This window comes from Melanerpes formicivorus, unplaced genomic scaffold (assembly GCF_026170545.1).
Source record: "Melanerpes formicivorus ecotype bairdi unplaced genomic scaffold, bMelFor1.0.p_v2 SCAF_34, whole genome shotgun sequence".
Classification (NCBI taxonomy): Eukaryota; Metazoa; Chordata; class Aves; order Piciformes; family Picidae; genus Melanerpes; species Melanerpes formicivorus.
This window is the reverse complement of record NW_027142386.1, coordinates 5637672-5648960: the sequence shown is the minus strand read 5'-3', so window position 1 is coordinate 5648960 and position 11289 is coordinate 5637672. Positions and strand designations below refer to the sequence as shown.

General features: G+C 68.1%; 3 protein-coding genes across 3 annotated transcripts; 2 read left to right on the top strand and 1 right to left on the bottom strand.

Moving 5' to 3' along the window:
- Positions 1 to 370: 370 nt before the first annotated feature.
- Positions 371 to 4255, bottom strand: LOC137450271 (calsenilin-like). The gene is made up of 8 exons (XM_068156626.1): positions 4153 to 4255; positions 2645 to 2769; positions 2495 to 2564; positions 2309 to 2379; positions 1510 to 1617; positions 1262 to 1366; positions 1095 to 1157; positions 371 to 859 (listed from the first exon to the last, which is right to left on the bottom strand). Exons 1-8 carry the CDS (start codon positions 4253 to 4255, stop codon positions 812 to 814), a joined length of 693 nt encoding a protein of 230 aa, XP_068012727.1. The 3' UTR covers positions 371 to 811.
- Positions 4256 to 5443: 1188 nt separating this feature from the next.
- On the top strand, positions 5444 to 6457 carry COX5B (cytochrome c oxidase subunit 5B). Its single transcript, XM_068156654.1, has 4 exons — positions 5444 to 5580; positions 5664 to 5737; positions 5993 to 6092; positions 6191 to 6457. Exons 1-4 carry the CDS (start codon positions 5487 to 5489, stop codon positions 6301 to 6303), a joined length of 381 nt encoding a protein of 126 aa, XP_068012755.1. The 5' UTR covers positions 5444 to 5486; the 3' UTR covers positions 6304 to 6457.
- Positions 6458 to 8356: 1899 nt separating this feature from the next.
- On the top strand, positions 8357 to 10659 carry PURB (purine rich element binding protein B). Its single transcript, XM_068156614.1, has one exon. The coding sequence runs from the start codon at positions 8373 to 8375 to the stop codon at positions 9393 to 9395; it is 1023 nt and encodes a 340-aa protein (XP_068012715.1). The 5' UTR covers positions 8357 to 8372; the 3' UTR covers positions 9396 to 10659.
- Positions 10660 to 11289: the final 630 nt, after the last annotated feature.

The following is an 11289-nucleotide window of genomic DNA, read 5'->3' as shown; positions in this document are numbered from 1 at the left end:
TTGCCAGGCGACGAGCGGCGGCCGCCGTGACAGCGCCAGGGCCGGGCCCGGCGGAGCCGCCTGCCGGCAGCGAGCAGGGCCCGGGCGGGCGGCTCTCACCCGCGCCGTGAGTGAGCCGGCAGCGGGCGGCTGCGGGGCAGGGGGCCGGCGGCCGGGGACCGGCTGAGGCGCGGCCTGGCCTCCGCGACCTGGCCGTGAGGGGACAGCGCAGCCCGGGGCCGCGCGAAGCCGCCCGCGGCACCGCCGCCCGGGGCGCAGGGTCACCCGCGGGGCGCTGTGCGTGGCCGCTGCACCCCCTCGGCCCCCCGGGCAGCACGTCCCCCCTCAATCATCCTTCTTTGCTTTATTTAGAAAATAAACCGCTGTGCGGCGGCAGCGCCGCGGGCCGGGAGCAGCTCCTCCCTCGCCCTGGCTCCCCTCAAGCGCTGCGTGGGGCGGGGGGAGGGCAGAAGGGATCTTAGTGTGCTTCGGGAGCCACCCTCTCAGGGCCCTGCTGCAGAAACCCCTTCCCTGGAGAGCTGCGCCCCGGGGGGGCTGTGCTGTGGGAGGGCTCCTCCACCACCCGCGGCAGGGGGACCCTCGCTGGCCCTGGGCTGTGCCCCCCCCCAGGTGGGTCCAGCCGCTGGGGTGGGCAGTGCCAGGTGCCGTGCTGGGGAGGGCTCAGCTGGCAAAGGCTGCTGTGGCCTGGTGTCGCTGGACTGCTGTCAGCCACCAGGTTGTCTTCTTGCTTTTAACCTCTTTGCTTCGTCTGAAACAGCAGAGACAAGGCTGCCCTGGGCTGCTGGCAGGGCCGGGTGGCTGCTCCCGGGCCCTAGATGGCATTCTCGAAGATCTTCATGGACCTCATGATGTCCTGGTCCTGGAATGGGGTGGAAGAGAGAGGTCAGAGCCCCAGGTTCCTCTCTTCCCCATCCCAACTGCCCACCCCGAGCTGTCATCCCCCTGACCCTTCCCCCAGGCTGTCAGTTTGTGGTGGGAAGTGGAACACTTGGGGTGAGGTCTGGGGCTGGGAGGCCTGGCAGCGAAAAGGAGGAGGAGGAGGAGGAGGAGGAGGAGGATGGTGGTGATGCCAGAGCCCACCCAGAGTTCTTCACCTTCTGACAGGTGTCCAGGAACTCCTCGAAGGTCACCACGCCGTCACCATCCCTGTCCATCTTCTGTGAGGGCACAGCAGGGGCTCAGCAGGGATGTCCCCAGCGGTGGTGGCAGCCCCAGCTGGGGGCACGGGGTGGGGTTGGTGCCTGGGGCGGGATGGTCTCACCTGGAAGAAGAGGTCCACGTGCTCAGCAGGGGCGCTGTCCCTCAGCGGGGGATGGGTGCAGCGTCCCATCAGGCTGTAGATGGACTTCATCATCTCCAGCATCTCCTGGGAGGGGACAGAGGGGGCAGGGTGACAAGAAACACATCAAATGAGGGCGCTGTGCTCCTCCAGCGCCTGGCCCTGCCGCCCTCAGCCCTCTGGGGGTGTCCCCAGCAGCGCCTGCCCCCCGCTGGCCCTGCCCGTGTCACCTCCTTGGTGATGCAGCCGTCCTTGTTGAGGTCGTAGAGGTCGAACGTCCACCTCAGCTTCTGCTGCACCGTGCCCCGCAGCAGGACAGAGAGCCCCACGGCGAAATCCTGCCAGAGGAACCCTGCCCATCAGCGGGGGCACGGCCCTGGCACCCCCAGGCCCCGCAGAGCGCCCCTCCCCCGTGCCAGGCTCTTCACCCCCACCCCCCGCCCCCCACACCGCAGCGCTGCCATCGATCCCGGGATGCCCGGGGGGGGCATTTGTCTCCCTATTGATCCTGGTCCTGTTCCGCCTCGTGGCTATTTTTACTCCCTGCGGCTGCTCGCTGCCAGCCCACCCTGCCAGCCCCCTCCCTGTGCCGCAGTGCCCAGCGCGCTCCCAGCGCCGACGAGGGCTCTGTGGGGCCCTGGCTGCTGCGCTTTGTGCCTGGGCACACGTGGGCAGGGAGGGAGAGCTGATGAATCACGGCCCCGGGCACCGGCCGGCGGCTTCAGCAGCGTGGTGCTGGCACAGCTCTTCCTGGCATCAGTGTGGTGCCAGGATGGCTCCTCCTGCCGTGGACATGGTGCCAGGATGGCTCCTCCCGGGGTGAATATGGTGCCAGGATGGCTCCTGCTGGTATGGACAAGGTGCTGGGATGGCTCTCCCCAGTGTGGACAAGGTGCCACGACGGTTCCTCCCAGCACAGACACGATGCCAGGCTGGCTCTTCCTGGCATGGCCATGGTGCCAGCATGGCTCTTCCCAGTGTGGATGCAGTAGCAGGCTCCTGGCACAGCCGTGGCACCGGGAAGCTCACCTGGAAGCAGAGGGCGCCGTTGCCGTCGGCGTCGAAGGCATCGAAGACGAAGCTTGCGTACGTGCTGGCATCTGTGGGGCATCAGCAGCTGGTGAAGCTCGGGCCCTGGCATGCACCAGCAGCAGGATTTGGGGCTCTTGGTGGCTGCAGCCCCCCTGCAGCCCTCGGGGGGTCCCCCCAGCTCACCTCCCTGGGGGAAGAACTGCGAGTAGATGAGCTTGAAGGTCTCCTCATCCACCAGCCCGCTGGGACACTCCTGGGGAGGAGGTGGGCACCGGTGACCCCCAAACGCCAGCCCTCCGGTGGGGGCCGGGCTGGGGACGCCCCCAGACTCACGTTCTTGAAGCCGCGGTAGAGAGCCTGCAGCTCCTGCTTGCTGAACTTGGTCCGCGCCAGCAGCCGCTCCAGCGCCTCGGGTTGGTGCCGCACGGTGCACAGCTCCAGCTCCGCCTCGCCGCCGTCTGCCGGGACGGGCGGCCGGGGGTCCGCCGGCAGCCTCGCCCCGGGAGCCCTCCCGCTTTGCATCCCCGCCCTGCTTCAGCCCGACCGCCCCCGCAAGCCGGCGGCAGCCCCCAGATCCCCCTGGTGCCGGGGCAGGGGGGACCGCGGAGGGGTCCACAGCCCCAAGGCTTCCGGGCGCCGACCCGGAGGGGTTCCCCGAGAGCCGCTGGAGCCGGCAGCGCATCCCCGGGGCGCGGAGCATCCCGCAGCCGCTTCTCACCCCAGCACCGCTCCCGCTGCCTCCACCCGCGCCCGGCCCGGCGGAAGGTGATTAATAAATGATGCCTCATTAATAATTGCAGCTCGGGGAGCCCCCGGGGCCCCGCGCCGCGCCTGGCCGGGGGCAGCGGAACCGCGGGAGGGGAAAGCTGGAGTTGGGGAGAGGCTGCGCCGTGCCGCAGGGGTAGGGACTCCCTGGAGAATTTCGAGGTGCCGGGGGCAGGGTGACCCCCAGGTCCCTGCTGAGCTGGGGGTGAAGTGGCAGCGCTGAGCCCCTGCCCACCGAGCTGGGGTGGGGCTGGGGGGCCCCAGTGTCCCATCCCGGGAGGGTTTGGGGAGTGGGAAAGGGGTTGGGGGTTCCTGATGTCACATCTCGGGGGATTGGAGGGATCGGTGGAGTTATTGGGGGGGTCTCCAGCATGCCCGGTTTGGGGGTGGATGGGGCGTGGAGTCTCCCTGCTGTTGTATCTCAAGAGCGTTTTGGGGTGGTTGGAGCATTGGGGGTCCCCAGTGTCCCACCTCAGAAGGGTTTTGGAGGTCAGTGTAGGCTCAGAGACCCCCAGCCTTGCCCCCTAGGAGGGTTTTGGGGGTTACCCCAGGCTCAACAGCCCCCAGTGTCCCTCCTCGGGGAGGTTTGGGGGGCTCACTGTGGGCTGGAGGGTCCCTGTTGTCCTGTCTGTGGGGGGTCTCTGGGGTTAAGAGCAGCGGGGGGGGGGGGGGGGAGGGGCAGCCTCACCCCTCAGGGGAGGATTTGTAGGTCGGTGTGGACTGGGGGGGTCCTAGCACGCCCTCCATGGGGGAGTTGGGGGGGTGCTAGAGCTGGAGCAACCCCTTGGGGAAGGTCAGAGCAAGCCTGGGCCATAATGCAGCAAGGGATGGAGGTGTAGGGGGGCTGCCCCCTTCCCCTGCACCCCCAAACCCCCCTCAGCGGGGGTGCCCCCAAAACCCCATGGCGTTTCACCCCATGGGGATCACTGACAGGCCAAGAGGTCCTTTAACTTGGGGTGGAGAGGGGAAAGGATGGGGGGACCCCAAGATGCGATGGGGGGAAAGGGGAGGGGGACTTGGGAGAGATAAACGAAGGAGCAATTAATGCAGGAGAGAGGGAGGGGGCGGGGGGGTACCTTCGGCCGAGATGGGCTCCAGGATGCCAAACTGCTTGAGGACGGCGATGAAGAGCAGGATGACCACGGCCACGGCGCACAGCTCCATGCCCTGCATGCCCATGGCTCGGGGGGGGGGACAGGCTCGGGGTGTCCCCCTCAGCCCCCCCCAGAGCCAGAGCAGGGCACCCCGGGTGAGGGCGAGGTGCTGACTGGGGCTGCGTGGCAGGGCCAGACTGCGCCGTCCGTCAGTCTGTCCGTCCTGCCCTCCTCCCTTGGCACGCACCCACGGCCCCCCCCCCCACTGCCGGGGGTGGGGGTGGGGTTGGGGGGGTCGATCTTGGCTGCTTTCTTTTCCTCCTTACGTCGCCCCCCCCCCCCCAAGACGAAGCAGGTTGGAGGTGCCAAGGGTGGGCTGCCAGCCACCCTCTCTGCAACGCCCATGGGTGCCCACCTGGCACCGTGCCAGCACCAGGGGGAGTCCCAGATCGGTGCCGGCCTTCAAACCGGGTTAAAAAGGTTGGTTTTGGTGTCTGCCCCCAAACCCAGGAGTAGTTGGGTGGTGATGATCCCCCCCCGCCCCGCTGCCCCTTGCGGGGTGAGAAGCAGCTGTTAGCGGGAAGCAATTAGCGCTGGGGGAGGTAATGAGCGGCGAGATCAAGGGGGTGAGGGGAAGGCTGCGGGAGGGGTGGGGACTGAGGTGCAGGGGACGTGGAGCCCTCCCTGTCCCCGTGACGCCGCAGGCATCCTTCCTGCCGCCCGCGGGGGTCTCCTCGCCCCCCTGGGGTTGTCCCCATCCCCGTGGTCTTCTGTCCCCATCTGTCTCCAGTGCCCCGTGCTGGCCTTGGCCCCAAGCCCCAGGAACATCTGCCCCTGTCCCTCTGTTGCTGTCCTTCCCTCACGACTCCGGGGCTGTCCCTGTGGCCCTGGCGATGTCCCCATCCCCTGGGCGGTGTCCCCGTCCCACTCTCCGGGCTGTCGCTGTCCCCAGGGGACACCTTGTGCCCGGGGGCGTGCATCCCCGTGACCCCAGGGGCACTGCGCCCCGCAGAGGTGTCCCCGCGTGTCCCGGGGCCTGTCCGCATCGCCCCGGGACTGCGCCTGGGCCCCGCGGCCCCGGGGACTCCGTCAGCACCCCACGGGGGCAGCCCCCACAGCCCCCCGGACCCCTCCCAGCTCCGGGAGAGCCGCGCGTGGGCGGGGCCGTACATTGAGAGGCGGGGCCTGCCGATAGGGGCGGGGCTTTGGCTTTGGCGCGCCCCGCGGGCCCTGTCCCCGCCTCGGGGGACCGCCCCCCCTGTTGCCCCGCCCCTTCCGCCCCGGGACCGGAAGTGCTGCTGTCTGCCGCCGCCGCCATGGCCTCAAGGTTACTGCGGATGAGCGCAGCCTTGCGCCTGCTGCCCGCCGCCTGCTCCCGCAGCGTGCCCGCCCGGCACCTCGCCGTGCCCGGTGAGCTGGGGAGGGTCCGGGGGGGGAGCGGGGTTTGGGTAGGGCGGGTCGCGGCCTTCCGGTCTGACGGCGGTGTCCCGCAGGCGGCCTGGCCAGCGATGAGGAGCAGGCGACGGGGCTGGAGCGGAAGGTGATGGAGGCCATGAACAAGGGCCTGGTGAGTGCTGGGGGGGCGCGGCGCGGCCTGGGGGCGTCACCTAGTGGGGGGGGGGGCAGGGAATGGTGTGTGGGGGCTGTTATGGGGGAGCTGGGCTCAGGGGGACCCCCAGGGTGTGGCGGGGGTGGCCTCGGGGACAAGGTGCCCTCGGTGAGGGAGAGTTGGGGTGTGGAGTGGGACGGGTGATGTCTGCCGGGGAGAGAGCAGGGTCTGGAGGTGCCCCTTCCACACTTCCTCCTTTCCCCCCTGCCCCAGGACCCCTACAGCATGTTCCGGCCCAAGCGCTACGCAGGGACCAAGGAGGATCCCAACCTCGTCCCCTCCATCACCAACAAGCGCATCGTGGGCTGCGTCTGTGAGTGCCCCCCCCCGCCCCCGAGCAGAACCCTCCCCTCCCTCTGCCCATCCCTCTGTCTGTCCCTGTGTGCCACCCTCCTCTTCCTCCCCCCCCAGGTGAAGAGGACAACAGCTGCGTCGTCTGGTTCTGGCTGCACAAGGGGGAGGCTCAGCGCTGCCCATCCTGCGGTGCCCACTACAAGCTCATCCCCCACGAGCTGCCCCACTGAGGGCCCCCCCCAGCACACACAGTTTTGGGGGGGGCAGGTCTCATGGGCCACACCAACCCCCCCTCCCCCCAGCATCAACTGGGCATCCTCTGGGCTGAGCTGAGCCACCCTCACCCCAAGCATTTGTGCCGCCCATAAAGAGTTTGTGTGTGGAGACCCCGACTGTGTCTGCCGTGGGAGGACGGTGCCCATGGGTGCAGCAGGGGCTGAGGGACCACCCCTGGGGGTGCACTTAGAGCTCTGGGGGTCATTGTGAGTGGGGAGGGGACCTGGGAGGTGGGAGGGGGACATGGGGAGGGCTGGAGGTGCCCGTGACCTTGGAGTGGTATTTGGGGTGGGGGGACCCCACCTTCACTGCCTTCCCATTCTCAGTGGGGTTCTGGGAAAGGGGTGGGGGTGCTGAGGGTCTCTCTGGTTGGGGGATTCCAGAAGTCAAGTCCCCTGGGCAACCCCCTCCTCAAAGCAAGCCCCCACCCACCAGGAGAAGAGCCCCAGGAGAACACTGCGCAGGAGGAGCCGCCACAAATGGAGGTCTGGGCTGTGCCCCATCCCCAGCTCTACACCCAGGGGAGGTCACAAGGGGGACAGAATCCTCCAGGGCAGCCTCAGCACATGGCCAAGGTGCTGCCCACCCCCGAGTCCAGGCAGCCTCATGCCCTTTGCCCCTTCTTTGTCTTCCACCTCCATATCACCGTTGCCGGTGAGAGCACTGCTCAGATGTGACCTCCCATGGCCACCTTCCACCCCATGCAGCACTCAGAGCCCACCCCATCCAGGCTGTGGTGGGGCTCAGCAGCTGCTGGTCCCCTGGGGTTCTCTCCATCAGGTGGCTCCTGTGACTCCCAGCAGACATTGGCCCTCAGAAGAGGGCCACAGAAACCACCAGCTCTGCCCAGGGTCCCTCCTTGGCCTCACTGATGGGGACAGCTGCCTGGACACAGCATCCCCACGGCTCTGGAGTGGCTCTTGGCACTCTGCAGGCAGCCCCAGCAGCACCACTGGCACCCACACACCAGGTTGGAAGGGGCCTCGAGGATCATCTGGTCCAACCTTCTGGCCAGGGGTGATCCCTGTGCTTGGCTTGGGGGGCTTCCAGGTGAAGGCATTCCATGAGTGCCAGCCCTCCATGGGGCAGGAGGCAGCCAGCAGTGTCCCTCAGATAGGTTCCCTGTGGGGCTGAGGTTGTCCAAGGTGCTGCATCTTGGAGAAGATGAAAGCTGCTGGAGCTTCTGCAGCCGTGGGCTGTTCCTGCCTGAGCATGTGGCTCAGAGGGAACGTGGGGACCATGCTCCATGGAGGACTCAGGAGGCTCTAGGTTGTCCACTGCAGACCCTTGGAGGTCCCCAGAAGATGCCCATGAACACCAGGGGGTCCCTAGAAATCATCCTGAAGCTCCAGGAGGCGCTGTAGGTCCCCAGGGAGTCCTTGGAGGCTGCAGAGGTTCCTAGAGGCTTCCCAGAAGGTCCCCATGGAGGCCAGAAGATTCCTAGAGGTCATCCTTAGGCCACAGGAGGCGCTGTAGGTCCCCAGGGAGTCCCTAGAGGCTGCAGGGGTTCCTAGAGAGCCCTCAGAAGTTCCCCAGGGTGCCCTGGAGGTCCCTGCGTGTCTCTGGGGGCTTCCAGAAGGTGGCCACAAGGCTTGGGAGCTGCGCGAGGCTCCCAAGGGGTCCCTGAAGCCCCCAAGGGGCTGGAGGCTGCCGGATCCCCAGCGCAGCTCCCTCGCAGCCGATGCTTGCGATAACGTCAGCGCGTGACGTCATGCACCCGCTCGGACGGAGGGGGCGGGGCTCGGGCATTCTCCCCGCCCATTCCTCCCCGCGGCCAATGGGAGGCGCCGCCCGCCTTGATGGGCGCTCGTGGGGGGGCGGGCCCCCGGCGGCAGAGGGCGCGCGGGGACGCGGCGGGCGGGGCCGGGCTGCCCGTCACGTGGCGGGGCGGGGCGGCGCGCGGCGGTAGTGCGGCGGTGATGTCACCCCTGTCGCAGAGGGGCGGGGCGGGGCGCGGGGCCGCGCGCCGGAAGCGGGGCGGCGCGCGCGGAAGGTCCGTGGCGGCGCGGGGCGGGCGGACAAGATGGCGGACGGGGACAGCGGCAGCGAGCGCGGCGGCAGCGGCAGCGGCGGCTTCGCCACCGCCCGCGGCGGAGCGGGGAGCGGCGGCGGAGGGGCCGGGTCCGGCGCGGGGTCCGGCGGCGGGGCGGGCCCGGAGCAGGAGACGCAGGAGCTGGCCTCGAAGCGCCTGGACATCCAGAACAAGCGCTTCTACCTGGACGTGAAGCAGAACGCCAAGGGCCGCTTCCTCAAGATCGCCGAGGTGGGGGCGGGCGGCTCCAAGAGCCGCCTCACGCTCTCCATGGCGGTGGCCGCCGAGTTCCGCGACTACCTGGGCGACTTCATCGAGCACTACGCCCAGCTGGGCCCCTCCAGCCCCGAGCAGCTGGCCCAGGCCGCCGGGCCCCCCGGCGAGGACGGCGCCGGCACCGGCCCCCGCCGCGCCCTCAAGAGCGAGTTCCTGGTGCGGGAGAACCGCAAATATTACCTGGACCTGAAAGAGAACCAGCGCGGGCGCTTCCTCCGCATCCGCCAGACCGTCAACCGCGGGCCCGGCGGGCCGGGGGGCTTCCCGGGCGGCCCCCCCGGGCTGCAGAGCGGGCAGACTATCGCCCTGCCCGCCCAGGGCCTGATCGAATTCCGCGACGCTTTGGCCAAGCTCATCGACGACTACGGGGGCGAGGAGGACGAGCTGGGCGGCCCCGGCGGCGGCGGGCCGGGCGGCGGGGGGCTCTACGGGGAGCTGCCCGAGGGCACCTCCATCACCGTGGACTCCAAGCGCTTCTTCTTCGACGTGGGCTGCAACAAGTACGGCGTCTTCCTGCGGGTGAGCGAGGTGAAGCCGTCCTACCGCAACGCCATCACCGTCCCTTACAAGGCCTGGGCCAAGTTCGGCGGCGCCTTCTGCCGCTACGCCGAGGAGATGCGCGACATCCAGGAGCGTCAGCGGGACAAGCTCTACGACCGGCGCGCCGGACCCCCGGGACCGGGCAGCGGCAGCGGTGCCGGCGACGACTCCGACGGCGACGACGTGGACGACGACTGAGCCTCCCTCGACCTGAACCCCGCCGCCGGCCACCCCCGAACCACCTCTCATCCCAATTCCCCCCCCTCCCCCGGACCCACTTCATCCCCCTTCCCCTACACTGCGACGGGGACAGAGGGTCTCCGGACCCCCACCCCTCCCGTGCCGCCACCGGAGAGAGAGAGAAACCGGCTCGACCGCGACGCCGCCGCGTCCCTCCCTCCTCCGCGCTCACACTCGGGACGAGGCACCACCGCCACCCCCCTGCCACCGTCCCCCCGCACCCCGAGGACTCGCTGTTTTTCGGGGGGACGGGGTGGGAGGGGAGCAGCCCGGATTCTCTCTCCGCTCCCAAAGCCCGGCCCGTGCCGCCGCGGCGCCCCCCGCCGCCACCGAGTCCGGTGGCCGTGCCGAGCCGCCAGCGCCGACGCCGGCCACCGGTGGAAGAGGAGCCGGGCGGGGGGAGAGCACCGGAGCCGGGGCGGGGGGGGGGCGCAATGGACCAACGTCCGTTCTGGTCTGTGCCCTTCTCCTTCCCTCCTGCTTTTGGGGTTGTCTTTTTTTTTTGTCCTTTCATTTTTCTCCTCTTTCCAGCTACTTTTTTGGGGTAATTTTTTGGGGCTGCAAAGCGATCAGCTCCCCCCCCAGCCCCCCGGAAGCCGAGCCCCGTGCGACGCCGGCAGCTTCCTGAAAATTCAAGTGAAGACTTTCCTGCTTTTCCCGGTTTCTCCCCCGTTTTCGGCCTCCCCCGCCGTGCCCCGGTGGGGGGGCTGGGGCCGGGGGGTGCGGAGCGCGGCCGCCGCACGCAGGCACAAAGCACAAGGCAAATCTGGACGGAGCACCACACCTCCCCCCCCCCCACACCCTCGGCTCCCGGCGCGGCCCCGCACGGGGAGGCTCGGCTCCCCGATTCCCGTTTCACCGGCACCGAGGGCGCCCAAATCTGCCTCTCCTGCTCTTCGACCTCCCCCCGGCGCCGCCGCTTCCTCCAGCAAAACCACCTCGCCGCGGGACCCCACGGCTCCGGCGGGACCCCAGCGCCCGGCGCCTTCACTGCTGACCTTTTTGGTTTTGTTTTGTGAGGTTTTGGGGATTTTTTTGGGGTGTGGTGGTCGGGTTTGGGTTGGGATTTTTTATTTCCCCCCCCATTTTTTTGTTTCCCCTCTCCTTTTTTTTTGTTTTTAGTCTTTTTTCCCTTTTTCTCCCCGGGCCGGGCTCAGCCGCCTCGGCGAGCTCCCCTCCAGCCAACCCCTCTCATATTAAATCGATCTTTTTTTTCCCCACTCTCAAATGGTTTTTGTTCCAGAAGCTACATCGGCTGAATCCTGCCCTTTCCCAAACCCTTTTTTCTTTTGGGGTGGGTTGTGGTTTTTTTATCAGCCTCATTCTCCCAGGAGCTCCGCCCGGGCTCCAGCTCCCTCTCCATTCCAAAGCTCTTTGACGGTTTCTCCACTTCCACGATCGCTTGGGGTTGGTGTTTTGGTGTTTCCCCCTTCCTCGTTTCCGCTGTTTCCCTGCTTTTTGAGGGGAGCTTCGCCCCCTGCCTCCCCAACTTCTGCCGCCTCCTTAATTTATTGCCGCCCGTCCCGGTTGTTCCCTGCTTCACCGGGAAACGAGGACCGGCCGGCAGCGGCGTCGCCAGGCGGAGAGAGGCCCCGGGGTGGGGAGGACGCCGTCGGTGTTTCTCCTCCTCCTCGCTCCGAGCCGGCGGGGCGGGGACACACACAGAGCGGTTTGTCCATCCATCCATCCATCCATCCATCCCATCCATCCCTCTGTCCCCCGCGCCCCTTCCCCACCTCCGTAGCTCTTTTTTTAAGGAAAAAAAAAAACAAATAGAAAAGGGATTTTTACGGCGAAATTCCTTCGGTCGGTGCCGTTTTTAACTCTTTCCGTGCCGCACAGGACTCCGTTT